Here is a 15380-nt window from a genome sequence, read left to right as displayed (position 1 = left end):
ATGGGTAGTGCACTTGCTGCCAAGCCTAATGACCTGAGTTTGACCCAGGGGAAGGAGAGAACTGACTCCTGCAGGTTGTCCTTTAGCTTTCACACTTGGATGGGCTATGGCATCTCTACATGGTCTCTCTCTCTCTCTCTCTCACACACACACACACACACACACACACACACACACACACAAACACACACACACACACACACACACACACACAAATAAGTAAATGTAAGATATTTTTAATGAATTAAACTCCATGGGACCACTTATATTATCCTATTAGTTTCAAGGTTTATTGCTGTGGGACCATTAAAGGCAGCCTAGTTTCTGGTTGAGCTAGGTATAAAACCCCCGTGACCCAGCAAGTGACTGTAGCCTGCAAGGGACGGTTGGAGTTTTGCCACACTCCTAGACACCAGGCTCTTGACATAAGGCCACAGCTCTCCACTCCATAGGTCTGTGACCATCAGTCATACCTAGTTCAGTTACAAGGGCAACGCCCCAATACCCTCAACAGGAACGATGGAGAAGGCCTTCCTCTAAAGAACTGTGCCTAGTCTCCCTCAGAAGGCCTCTCTGCACTCCCAGCCATGGACTCCTTTAAGACAAGCCACCAACTGAGCAAGCCAAGGACTCTCTCCTCCCCAGAGACCCAGCCGGAGCTCTCCTCCCCTCTTTTCCCTTTTGGCCCCGGGCTAGATCCAGCTTGAGGGGGATGGGGAGCATTCTTTTCTCAGTTCTTTTGTGCCATCCATCGATGTCTGGGATGCCCAAGAGTCTGAAAACCTGAAGTCCTCAGCCTCCATATAGGTCCTGGATCCTCAAGCCAACTCCACCATTCCCCAGGGGGCTCAGACTGTGCTCCCCGACCCTGGAGCAGGATCCCGCAGCTTTCACATAGCCCGACACCTGTTCGGCCCCGGCGTGGGATCTGCACAGTCAAAACTTCTACTTCTGCTGAGCTACCCAAATCCTGAGAGGACACAGGACCCCCCTTTAACCCACATATTGCAATTCACACAAATTCAGGATGACAAAGCCATCTGACACCCTGCTTATTTATTGCACATTTCTTCTAAGCTAGAAAAATGTACTCATTTTCCTCAGGCACAGTCATTTCTCACCAACACCAAAGATGCATGCATCATAAAAATGAAGTCCCTTCTGCATCTGTGGCATTGATTGACTCTAGGTTCCGTAGGATACCAACATCTATGGATGTTTAAGTTTCTTGAAATATTTGCACACAGCCTCCTGCATCCTTTAAATCAGCATCTTTAGATCATTGACAACATTTGAAACAGTGCTTAAAGTAACACTATCAGCTGCTTCATCATGGCTAGACTATATTGTTTAGGGAATAATGGCAAGAAAAAACTGCATGTTTATAGAGATAAAATTTGCCTCAGTATTTCTCATCCATCGTTTACTGAAACATGGATATTGAATCTAGAGATACAGGGTGTCTGTTGTTTGTACTATACCTTCCACTTCAATTATTTTTGTATATAAACTTGCCTGGGCAAATTCTACTGTAGCTTAGCTTTTGTGTAAAATGGTGCCTTATTGTGTTATTCAAAGCCCTAAGTAGAAGTGAGCTAAAAGCTAAAAACTGGCTGAGGTAGAGTGGATAAAAACTGCTCCTTTGTTATGACATGATCTGTCTATCTATCCATCCATCCATCCATCCATCCATTCATCCATCCATTATCTATCATGGCTACCTACCATCTATCTAACATCTAGCTATCTGCCTTCTACTTATCCCTCTATTTATCTCACAGATGGTTGAACATTGTGTAGCATTTGTCAAAGACCTTTCACATAACTGAAATGTAATTACTTAAGTATGTATGCACTTTTGAACTATGCTTCTTACTACCTGTATATCTTTATTTTTACTTTTGAAACTTGAATATAAGTGAATGTTGTTTCTTTTCATTCATGTTGAAAATAACTTTAATACTCCACACAGTGAACTGGAAAGATTTATATGTGAGACCTGACCCTAGATGAGATATCTGAAATTGTCACATAAATTTCTCCTTTTGGATATAAACATTTATGTCAAGTTGTAGCCCTGGAAATATAGAGAACAAGACTGATTCAGGTCTAGTGATAGAACAGAGATATTTAATACATAAATTCATAACATAAACAAATGTCACATGTAGGTGATACATATAGGTACGAAGAGAAATATCTAATAACAAGAAATAAGAAGTCTAAAAGCTTGTCCTCCAAAGATCCTGAGCCTGGGGAATGGGTATAGTTGGAGGTTGGCCCTTGGCTACAGGAGAATTAATACAGGAAGAGGGTGAGAGAAAGCCTTAGATCGATGAAAGTAATCAGGATCCTTATTCAAAGACTGGGCATTAGAAGCTATCTCTTTTGCAAGACAAGAACTTAAATTTTTTCACGCATTGGCACAGAAAGAAATACGGCATTTGTCCTTCTGAGCAGATCCTGACAAGGTATCTCTGGCTTATGGAATTACAATTTAATGGCACAAAAATCCCAAGCTGAGAAATTATTGATTGCTGAAATCCCCCAGAGGGTTGTGGAAATGAGTCTAGATCTATTCTCTCAGCAGCACTTGGTTTATGACATTAGCTGAAATTAAAAAAACAAAAACAAAAACAAAAACAAAATCACAAACCTGGTGGGTAAGATATCTCTACTGAGCACAGCAGCGCTTTGAATGAACTTCAGACAATGGAGTGGATAATACCATTAGGACTGTAAACTAAAAATGATTAAAACACAATAAAACGATACAAGAAAGGAACCAAGGTGGAGGGAGGCTGTAGGAGGAAATCCATTGCTGCCTTAAAATAATGACGAGGCCTGGAACTGAATAGATAATCTTTTTAAAAATGATGTATTTATTTTATTTTATGTGCAATGGTGTTATGCCTAAATGTATGTCTGTGTGAGGGTGTTGGATCTCTTGGAACTGGAGGCACAGACAGTTGTGAGCTGCCATGTGGATGCTGGGAATTGAACCTGAGTTCTCTGGAAGAGTAGTGGGTGCTCCCAACAATTGAGCTCCCCCAGCTCCACCCCTAACAAATAGTCTTCAATGGAAACTACAAACATCAAAATTACAAATCTTGGGAAATTCATTAAACACAATAGATTAATCATGGCTGATGAGAAGATCAAGGTTCAGTAAGACATTTGTAAGAAAGTTCTGTTGAGTACAGGAAAGCCAGTTGAAAGAGATTCCACAATCGAGAATGGCACTGGAAGGCTTGCAAGAGGATTAGAAAGATTAGAGAAAAAGAAAATGTCATCATCTCAGTGAACATGAGTAGGGATTTTTATAAAAAATGAAAGATATGACACATCAGATTAAAGAAATATGCAGAATTCTGAACTTCTTATACTCAAGTAAATTCTCATTTAGACAATGAGGCAAATCTGAAGAAGATCAAATAAATACAAAAAGAAAAATCTTAAAATTACTTTGAATAGCTAAAGATATAATGGTAAAAACATTTTCACAAGCAGAAATCTGTAAACTTAGTTGTACTTTTGTTATAGCAGAAAATGTAAACCTCTTTTTTTAATTAGATATTTTCTTTATTTACGTGTCATACGCTATCTCCTTTCCCAGTTTCCCCACCAAAAAAAGAAATAAAATAAAAATAAACAAAAACAAAAACAAACCCCTGTTCCCTCCCCCCTCCCCCTACTCACCACCCCACCCTCTCCTGCTTCCTGGCCCTGGCATTCCCCTACACTGGGGCATAGAGCCTTCACGGGGCCAAGGGCTTAGTTGGCCATCCTGTACTATACATATGCAGCTGGAGCCGTTATTCCTACCATCTGTACTCTTTGGTTGTTGGTTTAATCCCTGGGAGTTCTGAGGGTACTAGTTAGTTCATATTGTTGTTCGTCCTAAGGGGCTACAAACCCTTCAGCTCCTTGGGTCCTTTCATTGGGGACCCTGTACTCAGTCCAATGGATGGCTGTGAGCCTCTACTTCTGTATTTGTCAAGTACTGTCAGAGTCTCTCAGGAGACAGCTATATCAGGCTCCTGTCAGCTAGCACTTGCAGGCATCCACAATAGTGTCTGGATTCGATTATTGAATATGGGAAGGATTCCCAGGTAGAGCAGTCTCTGGATTGTCCTTCCTTCAGTCTCTGCTCCATAGTCTCTGCAACTCCTTCCATGGATATTTTGTTGCCCCATTTAAGAAGGAATGAAGTATCCACATTTTGGTCTTCCTTCTTCTTGAGTTTCTTGTGGTTTGTGGATTGTACTTTGTGTATTCCGATCTTCTGGACTAATATCCACTTATCAGAGAATGCATACCATGTGTGTTCTTTTTGTGATTGGGTTACCTCACTCAGGATGATATTCTCCAGATCCATCCATTTCCCTAAGAATTTCATAAGTTCATTGTTTTTAATAGCTGAGTAGTACTACATTGTGTAGATGTACCACATTTTCTGTACCCATTCTTCTGTTGAAGGACATCTGGGTTGTTTCCAGTTTCTGGCTATTATAAATAAGGCTGCTATGAACATAGTAGAGCATATGTCCTTATTACATGTTGGAGCATCTTCTGGGTGTATGCCCAGGAGTGGAATAGCTGGGTCCTCCGGTAGAACTATGTTTAATTTCCGGAGGAACTGCCAAATTGAATTTCAGAGTGGTTGTACCAGTTTGCAATCCCACCAGCAATGAAATAGTGTTCTTCCTTCTCCACAACCTCTCCAGCATCTGCTGTCACCTGAGTTTTTTATCTTAGCCATTCTGTCTGGTGTGAGGTAGAATCTCAGGGTTGTTTTGATTTTCATTTCCCTGATGACTAAGGATGTTGAACATTTCTTTAGGTGCTTCTCAAACCTCTTAACTATATAAATAGGTCTGTTTAGACAGTAGGATACATCACGGTTAAAATGAATCAATAAGCAATACAGATGAACAGAAATAAGTCTCAAAGCAATGTTGGATGAAGAATGCAAACATCTTTCTGAATTTTAAAACTACAGATAATAAAATATATCACAATGTACAAATACACTCAAATATAGCTAATATTTAGAAAGGAGATAAGAATGAGTGAGTGTTCTGCTGAGTGTTTTGTTTTCATCAACTTGTCGCAGGCTAGAGGAACCTTAACTAGGAAAATGGCTCTATATGGATTGCTTGAAAGCAAGTCTGTAGGGTGTTTTATTGCTCAATGGTTCATGTGGGCAGGGTGGTGAAGCCCCTGGGCAGGTGGTTCTGAGGTGTACAAAAAGGAAGGCCATAAGGTCAAACAATGTTTTCCTGCAAAGAGTAAGCAGTGTCCCACTGCTTCTGCATCAGTTCCTGCTTCCAGGTTCCTGCCTCAAGCTCCTGTCTTGACTTTCTTCAGTGATGGACTATAATGTGGACATGTAATCAAAATAAACCCTTTCCTCCCCTGGTTGCTTTTGGTTGTATTGTTTCATCACTAAGACAGAGAAGGTTCCATTAGCTCAACTGGTGCTTACATCTGAGTGGGAGAAGCCCAGAGAATTGGAAGAATAAAGGGGCTTCTGCTCTGTTTATTGTGTTTCATATCCTTAAAGGACAAAGAATACCTTATACTCAAATGTGTTGATATGAGTTAAGTTTGGGTGGCTGGCATGTGATTGTCTTGTTCTTTTCTGGATAGTTGAAATATATCATAAATAAAAATAAAAAAATGCAGGGCTGGAGAGATGATTCAAAGGTTAAGAGCATCTATTGCTCTTGCAGAGGAGCAGGATTCAGTTCTCAGCACTCACATAGTGGCTAGCAACTGCATTAGTCCAGTTCTAGGGAATATGATGCCCTCTCCAGGGCTCTCAGGCACTGGGAAGGCATGTGGTACACTTACACGTGTGTGCACAAAACTCTCATACACATAAGTAAAAACAAATAAGTCTTCAAAGTGAAATAAAAATAAAAGTCTAAGATGGTGAAGATCTATATTCTCCTTTTGCTTATATTTCCTAATTCCCAAAATACGCAGTCCTATGTTTGTGAAGGGAGAGAGCTGAGAAAAGCAGGAAGAGGCTTGCGTTCTTCTTTTAGGGTCAGGAGTAATTTAACTAAATAGTTAAAAACTCTTATATCTTCTTGTGGTAGCTTTTAGATAGTATGCTCTCCTTTAATCCCTTTTTATAGAATTATATGTTTCTTAAGAAATTAAATTTATTTCAGTCAAAAAAGCAGTCTAACACATAGCCTTTCAGAGGTGAAAAAGAAAGATGCTCTTCCTGTTTCAAAGATTTTTGTAGCACTCTGTCTGATGCTGTTGTTTTGTCCAAATACTTTCCCTGTGCATCTCTGAGTCAGTCTGCAGTCTTCTGTGGTCCTGGGTAACTAGCTGTCCCTGGACCCGTGAAGAGGGAGATGGAGATGGAGGAGAGGCATGGCTTGCTCTTATGCTGAGAATGGACAAGTAACTCCATTTTGGATCCTTAGAGTGGTACCATCTCTCGTCTTCGGCACAGTGACCACACATCACATCTCCTGTGGTTTCTATAGAAACTGATCTGCTTCCTAGGCAAGGGATCTAAGCAGCATAGTCTTAAGACCCCTGTTTTCTAGGTTCCTTATTTCAAGAAGTAAGTGTGAGAACATTTTGTCAGGTCTCCAGGAAAAGAGAAAGGGCAGACTCCATCTGCAGGATTGTCCTCTTGATGCCCTGACTTCTCTTACATCTTGTGTGGGGTACAGGAACACTCTGTGCCTCTCTTTTCTCCAACTTGATCCTCCCCATGTCAGGCGCCCTTTGAGCTCTTCTCCAAGGATATATTTCCTGGCTGTCTAGACTCAGGACTCCCCCAATTCCTGTGTTCTGTAGGGAATGGAGTTATTAATTCCTACAAATAGGGGTTAAATCTGCTTGTCACTCCTATCTTGGAGGACATGTAGCTGTTTCTTTGTAACATAAGTGTGTGACTTCAGCCACATCTTTTGCTTGCTCCTTTGTGACTGGGCTCCACTTGAGTAGAACGTTTGCCTCTTTGGGGCCGTGGGCAACTCTAGGCTGATGTGTGTGATGGCTGCCTCAACTTTGTTCTTGCTTGCACAATCATCGTGCTAGCTGTTTATATAATTGTGTAATTTGCTTAGAATATTTAAAGGAAATGAGGGAATGTGGCTCATTGTTACACAAGTCACCAACACCATCTTTCTCCCACTTCCTGTGTTTGCTGCTTGGGAGGCATCCTCATTGTATGTCAGGGACACTGGAAAGAAGGAAGTTGTTAGAGTAGTTGGAAAGGTTATTGGAGGAAATAAAAGATCTCTCTTTCCTCTCCCTGGACTATTTTCAGCCTCTTACCAAACAACCCTTTCTTGATTACCCCATGCCAGAATTCACAGCTTGATAAGATAATACACGTTAACCTCCACCCCTGTCTTCTATTGAGAAGTGAATTTGAAACAGTGGGCTGCAATGGCTAGTGCTGGCAACTTGGCAGATACTAGAATCACTTGGGAAATGAGCCTCTGCTTGTACCTGTAATAATTAGCTTGATTAATTGATGAAGGAAGACCTGTTTTAATCATGAACAGAACAGTTCCCTCTGCAGAGGAGCCTGGACTGTAAGCAATGGCAGAGGGAGAGAGGGAGAAAAGGAGGGAAGGTGGGAAGGAGGGAAGGAGGCGGGGAGGGAGCTGAGCACTGGCCCACATACATCCTTTGTCTGTTCCCTGAGTATCAAACCAACAGAAGCATCCACTGTCTTCAAGCTCTTGATGCCTTGACTTCCCGGACCATTGTGGACTGTTATTTTGGACTGTGAGCCAGAATAAACCCTTCTCCAGAGAGGTGCTCTTATCAGAGTATTTTAGCTCTTAGTCCAGTTTATAATATGTATTTAATATGTGAGATTGTGAAGCACCCATTTTGTAAAGACCCCAGGATTTATATTGAATGCAACTTCTTGGTGTTCTTGACAATTCAAAAGATAGGCTGGTTTGTGTTAAACTCTGTTTTAATCAAAGGACAAAGGACATTATCATTATCATCATCATCATCATCATCATTGACATCAGAAAAAATTTAAATTATCTTACAGTACGGCCATCTTTGATTTTTACCACTGTTTTCGTCTTGGTCTTATGCTATAGGTAATCTTATTTTCTTTTCTTCAAAATACCTCACTTTGCATTTCCACAGTTCATCTTCTGGAAAGCACAGATTGTTTCATTTATCAACTCAGAGTGTTGTTCTAATGACCCCATGGGATCTTTGCTTCCCCTTCCCCTTTACAATGAGTAACAGGAGCCCAGGTTAGATCACCCGATGTAAAGGAATGCCTAGAGGCACTCAGTGGCTTCCCTTCAGCCCTCAGGATAGAAGCCCAGATTCAAGATTCTCTTCCCCATTGCTCGAGTTTAGCCACCACCTGCTGTTCCTGTACTCATTTTCATTATGAACTATGCTCAGTATCACCAAAACACATTGCCACCAGGCCCTGGGGAATTCTGTAAAGGCCATGTCATTGTGTTTTAGGTCCAAGAGGATTCTAACTTATAGCAATTTGTCTCCCTGGTTGGAAACACTTCAAAACCAAGCACATACCATGCTGCTGTTTCAGGACGTGGGGGCAGGAGGTTGTCACCTTCTGATGGCCTAAGATTTATGTGAATTAGATGTGTATTTATTCCACCCATGAAGAGCAGTGGCCTAAGATATGAGGCCTGTGCTTGTAATCAGCTCCGCAGAAGCTGATTCCACCTCTGGACCATATTCTCTAGAGTCCAGCACAGGGGTGTTCATTTGGATTTGAAGGTGTTTCTAAAATCAGCATTATATGATATTTTCTTTGAGAAGCTATTTTTCCTCTCTGACTTAGACTAGGAATCATTAGAATTCTGGCAATTTATGAATTCTGTATTTTTTTGGTGTGTATATCTTTGGGTTGGTGCCCCATAGCCCTGTTATTTTGAGGATTTCTTCTAGCAAGTGTTTAGACATGAAGTCTGTATTGTGGTTTCATCGTGGGCTTTATCTCACTGTGTTCTGCATTTTATACAAATCTGCTCTGTCCTGGCTTATCTTGACTGGTCTTTTGTATTTTTAGCATCAACCTTGTAGGGATTACGTGGAGGCTAAATTCACCTATAAGCACATATAAGCAAATTGATAGCTAAATGAGCATTTGTGTGAAGAAACCTAACTCAAAGTTATTTCCAATGTTGTAGTTTAAAGGAAATGCAGAAAGGAGAACTTCATTTCCTTCTGTGTGGGTCCTTTCTTCCTGGTATCTTAAATAATAACATAAGATTTGAAGAAAAGCACCTTTCAAAGAAAAACGAATATGAAAATGGCTTATAGACCAACTTGACCAAACAATCGCTGATCTAAACACACATCATTGTTCTTTCATCTGGTCTTGGAACTCAAGCTAGGACATGAAATTAAGGCCTATGTGAGGTCATGAACTTTGTGTGGTATCATTGTAACTAGAAGCAACTTTTGATTTTAAAATTTATGTACTTCTCATTTTTAGTTAGTTCTCCAAAAGGAATATTTATTATTCAGAATGAATTCTTCCTTAACCCCAAGTAAATTTCAAAAGAAGGTTTTAAATCAATAGGGCATATACAAACACACACATAAAATGGGGAATTAACCAAAGTTCCCGAGTTCTCTTAGAAAACAGAAAAAGTGATTATAGAGTGTTAAGTGTGCAGACACACAAGACATCACACTCTGCCCCCTCACTAACCCAACATGGTGCCAACAGAAACTGCCAGACAAACTAGTAAAATGTGGGAATTTATTGGCAAAAAGGCACCTGAGGCGTGGGCACAGAGCTTGCTAGTGAGAGAGAAGATTTCCATACAAAATCCCATTTACAATCTGGCTACTCCGTATTGCCCTTGGTGATAAAAATGAACATAGCTGGGGCAGAAGGTACAAACCTCCCAGATAGTGTTTGTACTGACACAGAATTGTGACTGAGTGACATTGTGACTCAGAAGTCTAAGAAACCAAGGAGCTGGAGGAGGAGTGCTTGCCCAGTGTGTGCAAGGTCCTGAGTTTGATTTCTTAGCTGCATAAAATAATAATGATAATCACTCTGGGAAATATAGCTTTTATATCTATCTTCTGGTATTTGTCATGCATTTATCTGATACAGTTTGATTATGTACAACTTATTGGCTTATCAACATGTAGCATCTATCTGCTCTCCTCTCTGTATGTGTGTGTGTACATATGTGTGTATGTATGTGCATGCGTGTGTATGTGTGAAAAACATAAACAGGTGAGGAATCAAATTGACTTTTGGTGAGGAATCAAATTGACTTTTGGAATCTATGATTTGCCTACTTTTCACATTGGTTTTTAATTACCTTTTAAAATTTTATTATTTCACAGTGTGTAGACAATATACGATGTAATGGATTGATGACTATAGTCTTCGAAGAGAATTCCAAAGTTACTGTGCCACATATGATTAAGTAAGTACAGAAATGCTCTTCCTTCCATTTTAATCAAGATCAGATCAGCAGAGAATGAGAAGCTTTGAACAGAACATTGTCAGTAGGATTCGCCTCTTCTGGAGAGCATACATGTGTCAGACGTGAAGTAATTCATGTTAAATCCCTATAATTAACGATAACTGATATCAAATGCCTTTTCAGATTCACAGCACATGGGCAGCTAGCATTGAGATTTGTTTTCATGCTATTAATATATACCCTCATTCAGGACAAAAATCCTGTCAAGATGTTCAAGTTCAATACTAAAAACTGCTCAAGGTCGGGGGTTAGATGAAGGTGTGGCTGAGTTATTGACATCGTCCCAGTGAGTATAAACCCTGTCACTCAGGTTTGGCTGTAGAGCCAGGTTCAGACATTGACCACACCGGACGAGCATCAACTGGCATGAATGTGGCATTTTCTGTTCACTGCATGTGTCTGGCTTTGCTCAGAGGCCATTGCTCAGGCTGCCTTCTTGTCCATTCTTCAACAAAGCAAGTCCTGTAGCTTACCTGGATCACTAGGAGCCCGTAGTTCAACGTGAGGAATTATACCAATAGCTACCAACTATGCTTGTCAGAGCCCTCTGTGTAAACAGTCTTGAGCCTGTGTATTTTTTCATTTTCAAACTTAGAAAGTGGGGAGAAATTATCTTTTATTCTCATTTTATTTTTGGTTATTTTTGTTTCACATTGTTTTCATGTTTTAAATGTATGTGAATGGTTATTTGTCTGCATGTACGTCTGTACACCTTATGCATGCGGTGCACTTGGAGGCCAGAAGAGGACATCATCTCCTCTGGGACTGTAGTTGAGGCAATTGTGAACTACCATGTGGAGGCTGGAAATTGAACCTAGGTCCTCTGGAAGAGCATACTATTTAAAGGACTACCACTAACCACTGAGCTATCTCCCCAGTCCCCTGCATTCCACATTTTTAGAGTAGAATGTCTTCTTTAAAAACAATTTGGCTATAGATTTTTTAAGTTATTTGAAAATAAGAACATTTCTTTCATGCTTTCCCGTGTGGATATTTTCAGGTCTGAGCTGTCATGCTGAGACAAACTGCAACCTTACCTATAGAAGGATGAACACTTGCTTCAGAGCCGTATTAGCGTGATTCCTGTGTACAGGAGCGTCACATGAAGGCAGAGAACACAATACCAGAAAAATATTAAAATGAAACTTAAAAAATAGCCTCTTACATTTTAATCGATTTTAAAATATTTTGAGGAGGGCTGTTTTTAAACTCTAGAGCAAAGATTGTGTTTGGATTTAATTAAATCCTAGGCTTTTAACTTGGGAATTTCTTTTTGAATTAATCAAAATACCTGAATATTCAGGACCAGAATGGAATATTAAGTCAGGTTTAAGTTATGTTTTAAATTTTTGAATAGGATTTTCTTATTAATTTTTTTATATGAGAATTCTGATTTCACATACAATCTGTATTTGAGATTCCATGTTGCTTTAGAATCATAATGGTAAGTCAGGTGCTGTAGGTAAGTTCAAAGCCTGTGGAACCCAAGGCAAGGTTGTGTGTCTGTCCCTTATGGCTGGTGCCACACACATTTACTGTCCCCTACCATGACAGGGTACCTATCCATTCTCATTTGCATAACCACTTTGACACAGACCAAACTTTTCTGCCTTTGAATTACCGGAAATGACCCAGGAATGAGAGACCTGCTGACCGGCCACACTTCCACGCCTCCCTTTCTATTGTCCTAAGGCACAGAGATGGTTCATAATTTATCCATTTGCCAGCCTCGCTGGTTCTCTTCAGTCAGAGGAAGGCATAGTTTAAGGGCTGTAATTCTGCTTCTCTGTGCATCTGTCTCCATGGCTACAAGCCACTGGAGAGGCAGGGAGGGGAAGGCGGGAGGGATGAACCTTCTTCAGAGTTAAGAGGAAAACATCCTAACACAGCCGTATCTTGTTACTGGCATGACATCATTAACACTTACTTCCTTTTGAAACTCATCAATTATAACGGGCGATTTGGCTTTGATCTCTCAAGACCATGTTTTATGTGTTTACCAATAAGGAGCTGCTATTGCTATTGCTATTGGAGGTTTAAATAAACACACTGCGGCTTCCTGGGGAGTCCCTCAAGAAACCGTGGGAAAGCCTAGTCAGTGTAATAAAAGAAAATTAAGTAATTTGATAATATTTAATTTCTTTTCTTAAAATGAAAATGCAATCATGAATTTGAAGGACAATGCTGCAATTAGTTTAACTTAATCTCATGCTGACGGCAACACATTTTCCCTCCTGAACAAACTAATTATAGTGAAAATGCTGCAAAGCTCAAAACTGGTTAGAATGCAAAATAGCGACAGCTATTGCATGAAAACAGTCCTTTAAATGGTAGATAGACTGGAGCTTCCTTTCTTTTAATAATACCTGACCTTTACGTTTTTAGAAAATGGAGATTTTGATGGAAAAAGTGAAAGAAAAATGACTTTTATTCAACCATTTCATGACAGACTGATTAATTCATAAAAGTTACTCAGGTCTTTTGATAAATGAGAACTCGAGAGCCAGAAAGATGCTGTTGGTTGGAGATCATGCAGTAAAAAGATGAAAGAGTGGTGTAGCTTTTTAAAAAACCTCCAAAGACCCACTAGTATATTTCCAAAATCAATAATGCGAGTGAAGTTAACAGGCTACCCTTGGCCAGGCCCTTTGCAGAGGAAGGCTGGCCATTTAAAATGCTCTTTCATGGTGTAGACAAATTGCTCCTATCTACACTACACACACCTTGTGCTAGAGCAAGCAAAGAAAGCTATTGATTCCTGCTCATCCAAAGAAAATAAATATATAATTGAAAATTCTTCAGAGTGTTAAAAGGCCTAAGCAGGAGCTCTCATAACAACAACAGCTGTTTCTTAGCAAGAAATTGGCTCTCACAAATGCATGGGCCCTCTTTGCACACATCCTTTAACAAAGCAGTGAGAGCCAACACTGCCAATGTTCTATTCTGATGCTAGCCTGAAGAGGAACAGAACTGGTGAGGAAGCGAAGCCTAAAGAGTTCCAGTGGCTGTCCTAGCAAGGCCATCAGTGATCTGCCTCCTGCTGAAGTCAGGAGCAGCAGACAAAGGATTTGCAGAACTATGAAGTAGAGTTTTTCACATGGCACCAGCATTAGGCAGTGTTCACAGGACTATTAGCCAGTATTATTATTATTTTTTTAAGAATCCATTTCCTATGTTGCAGAATATTGAAAACAATGCAAATTTAGCATGCTATTTTGTGAGTTAGATTATATTAAAATTTTAAGCATATTAAGCAAGACTAAAGTAATCAATTATGCATTCAATTCAAGAAGTTAGTAAAAGTGTGAGAGGGCCTGGCGAGCTGGCACCATGGGGAAGGGTGTCTGCAGCCAAGTGACCTGGGCTTGACCCCTGGCGCCCACACATGAGAAGGAGAGAGCTGACTCCTGCAAGCAAATATATAAATTAAATACATAAATAAGATATATAATAGACATAAATTATATAATAAATATACTATACAATTAAATAAATGCATAAATAAAAGCAAAAATAAATAGTTAAGTAAAATAAAAGGAAAAAATGTTAAAAAGGATGAGAAGTTAAATGTTAGAAAATACTGGAAGGGCATAATAAGTTAAGAATAATAGTAACATGTTATAATATCAGTAGCAATATAATTGACAAATCAAAGATTTGGTTTTAGAAGGCAAAATAATAAATTATATCTTGTATGCTGGTATTACATATTTATAATACAATATATCCTAATATTTTACACAGTAGGAATATCCACCTTTTTCCCCCTCCATACACTAGGGCTTTTCACTGCTCTGTTTTAAACATACTTCCGAAATTCTACTTTAAGTGCATGAGAAATCTTTGATGTTGATATCACCTTTCTAATAAAACACGACTGAATTAGAGCAAGAAGGAATTCACACAGTAAAATCACATGTCATCCCAACCCTCATAATTCATTCTGCCCTCCCTAAATTAGAATGTCCTGGTGCCACATAGTGTCCCCAAACACATCTGTGGCATGTCATTTACCTGAACATCACTGTGTCATCTGTGGAAGACACCGGAAGCCTCATTTAAGTGTGTGTTTACAAACGCTGCAGCACTCAGTGGCTCAGGCGGAAGCTTCGCCAGCTTTGCTCACAGGCTCCTGCTTTGCATGTAGGTCTGATGCCCGTCTTCACAAAGACGACACTGACATCTGTTTCAGTAAAACACTCAATTCCTGCAAAGTGCCCCAGATCCGCTACGCCAGCGTGGAGCGCCTCTTGGAGCGGTTGACGGACTTGCGGTTTCTGAGCATCGATTTCCTCAACACCTTCCTGCACACCTACCGCATTTTCACCACGGCCACCGTAGTGCTGGCGAAGCTCTCCGACATCTACAAGAGGCCTTTCACCTCCATTCCTGTCAGGTACTCCAGCTTTCTGGATGTCAGTCTCTAAGAGCAGCACGAAAGCTATTGGCTGACCTTTGACCTTACTCCATCAGCAGAAGTGTTAAGTTGAAGGTCTCGAAGTTCCCAGGGAAAGAAGGAAAGACGAGGAGATGCCTGAAGTCTCCGACTGACTTTAAGTTACTCTATGATTATTTGGAAACTGGCTCATTTAGTTTAGCATCATCACCATCATTACTAATTGTAATTATTATCATTATTGTTATTGGCAAACATGCTCTTAAGTGCTAATGTACCTGTGAATCATTTGAGGAAAGGGATGTGTTGTTGACTTGGTAGCAAGACCTCCCCCTCCCCAAAGATGGAATGATACTGGCCTTTACTTTAAAGGCTTCACCACTCCCTAGTGGCAAGGGACCAGATGGCCTGGACTGAGCCTGTGTTTTCCTAGCAAGGGCACAAGCCCTTGCAGCATTTAGATTAAGGAAAATCCAGCAGTA

At 40.2% G+C, this 15380-nt stretch overlaps 1 protein-coding gene across 4 annotated transcripts in view; it reads left to right on the top strand.

The window, feature by feature from the left end:
- The window catches only part of Rasgrf2 (Ras protein specific guanine nucleotide releasing factor 2), a 232163-nt gene that overhangs the window by 111817 nt on the left and 104966 nt on the right, over nucleotides 1-15380 (top strand). For 3 of the 4 annotated variants that reach the window (XM_031359984.1, XM_031359983.1, XM_031359986.1), the window contains exons 13-14: nucleotides 10360-10442; nucleotides 14650-14898. In XM_031359984.1, coding sequence (XP_031215844.1) covers nucleotides 10360-10442; nucleotides 14650-14898 — 332 coding nt within the window. The remainder of the gene's footprint in view (nucleotides 1-10359; nucleotides 10443-14649; nucleotides 14899-15380) is intronic. The other variant, XM_031359985.1, reaches the window with a different exon arrangement.

The sequence above is a fragment of the Mastomys coucha genome, unplaced genomic scaffold (assembly GCF_008632895.1).
Source record: "Mastomys coucha isolate ucsf_1 unplaced genomic scaffold, UCSF_Mcou_1 pScaffold8, whole genome shotgun sequence".
In the NCBI taxonomy this organism is placed as follows: Eukaryota; Metazoa; Chordata; class Mammalia; order Rodentia; family Muridae; genus Mastomys; species Mastomys coucha.
The sequence above is the reverse complement of the archived record's forward strand: the minus strand, read 5'-3'. Positions and strand labels throughout refer to the sequence as shown.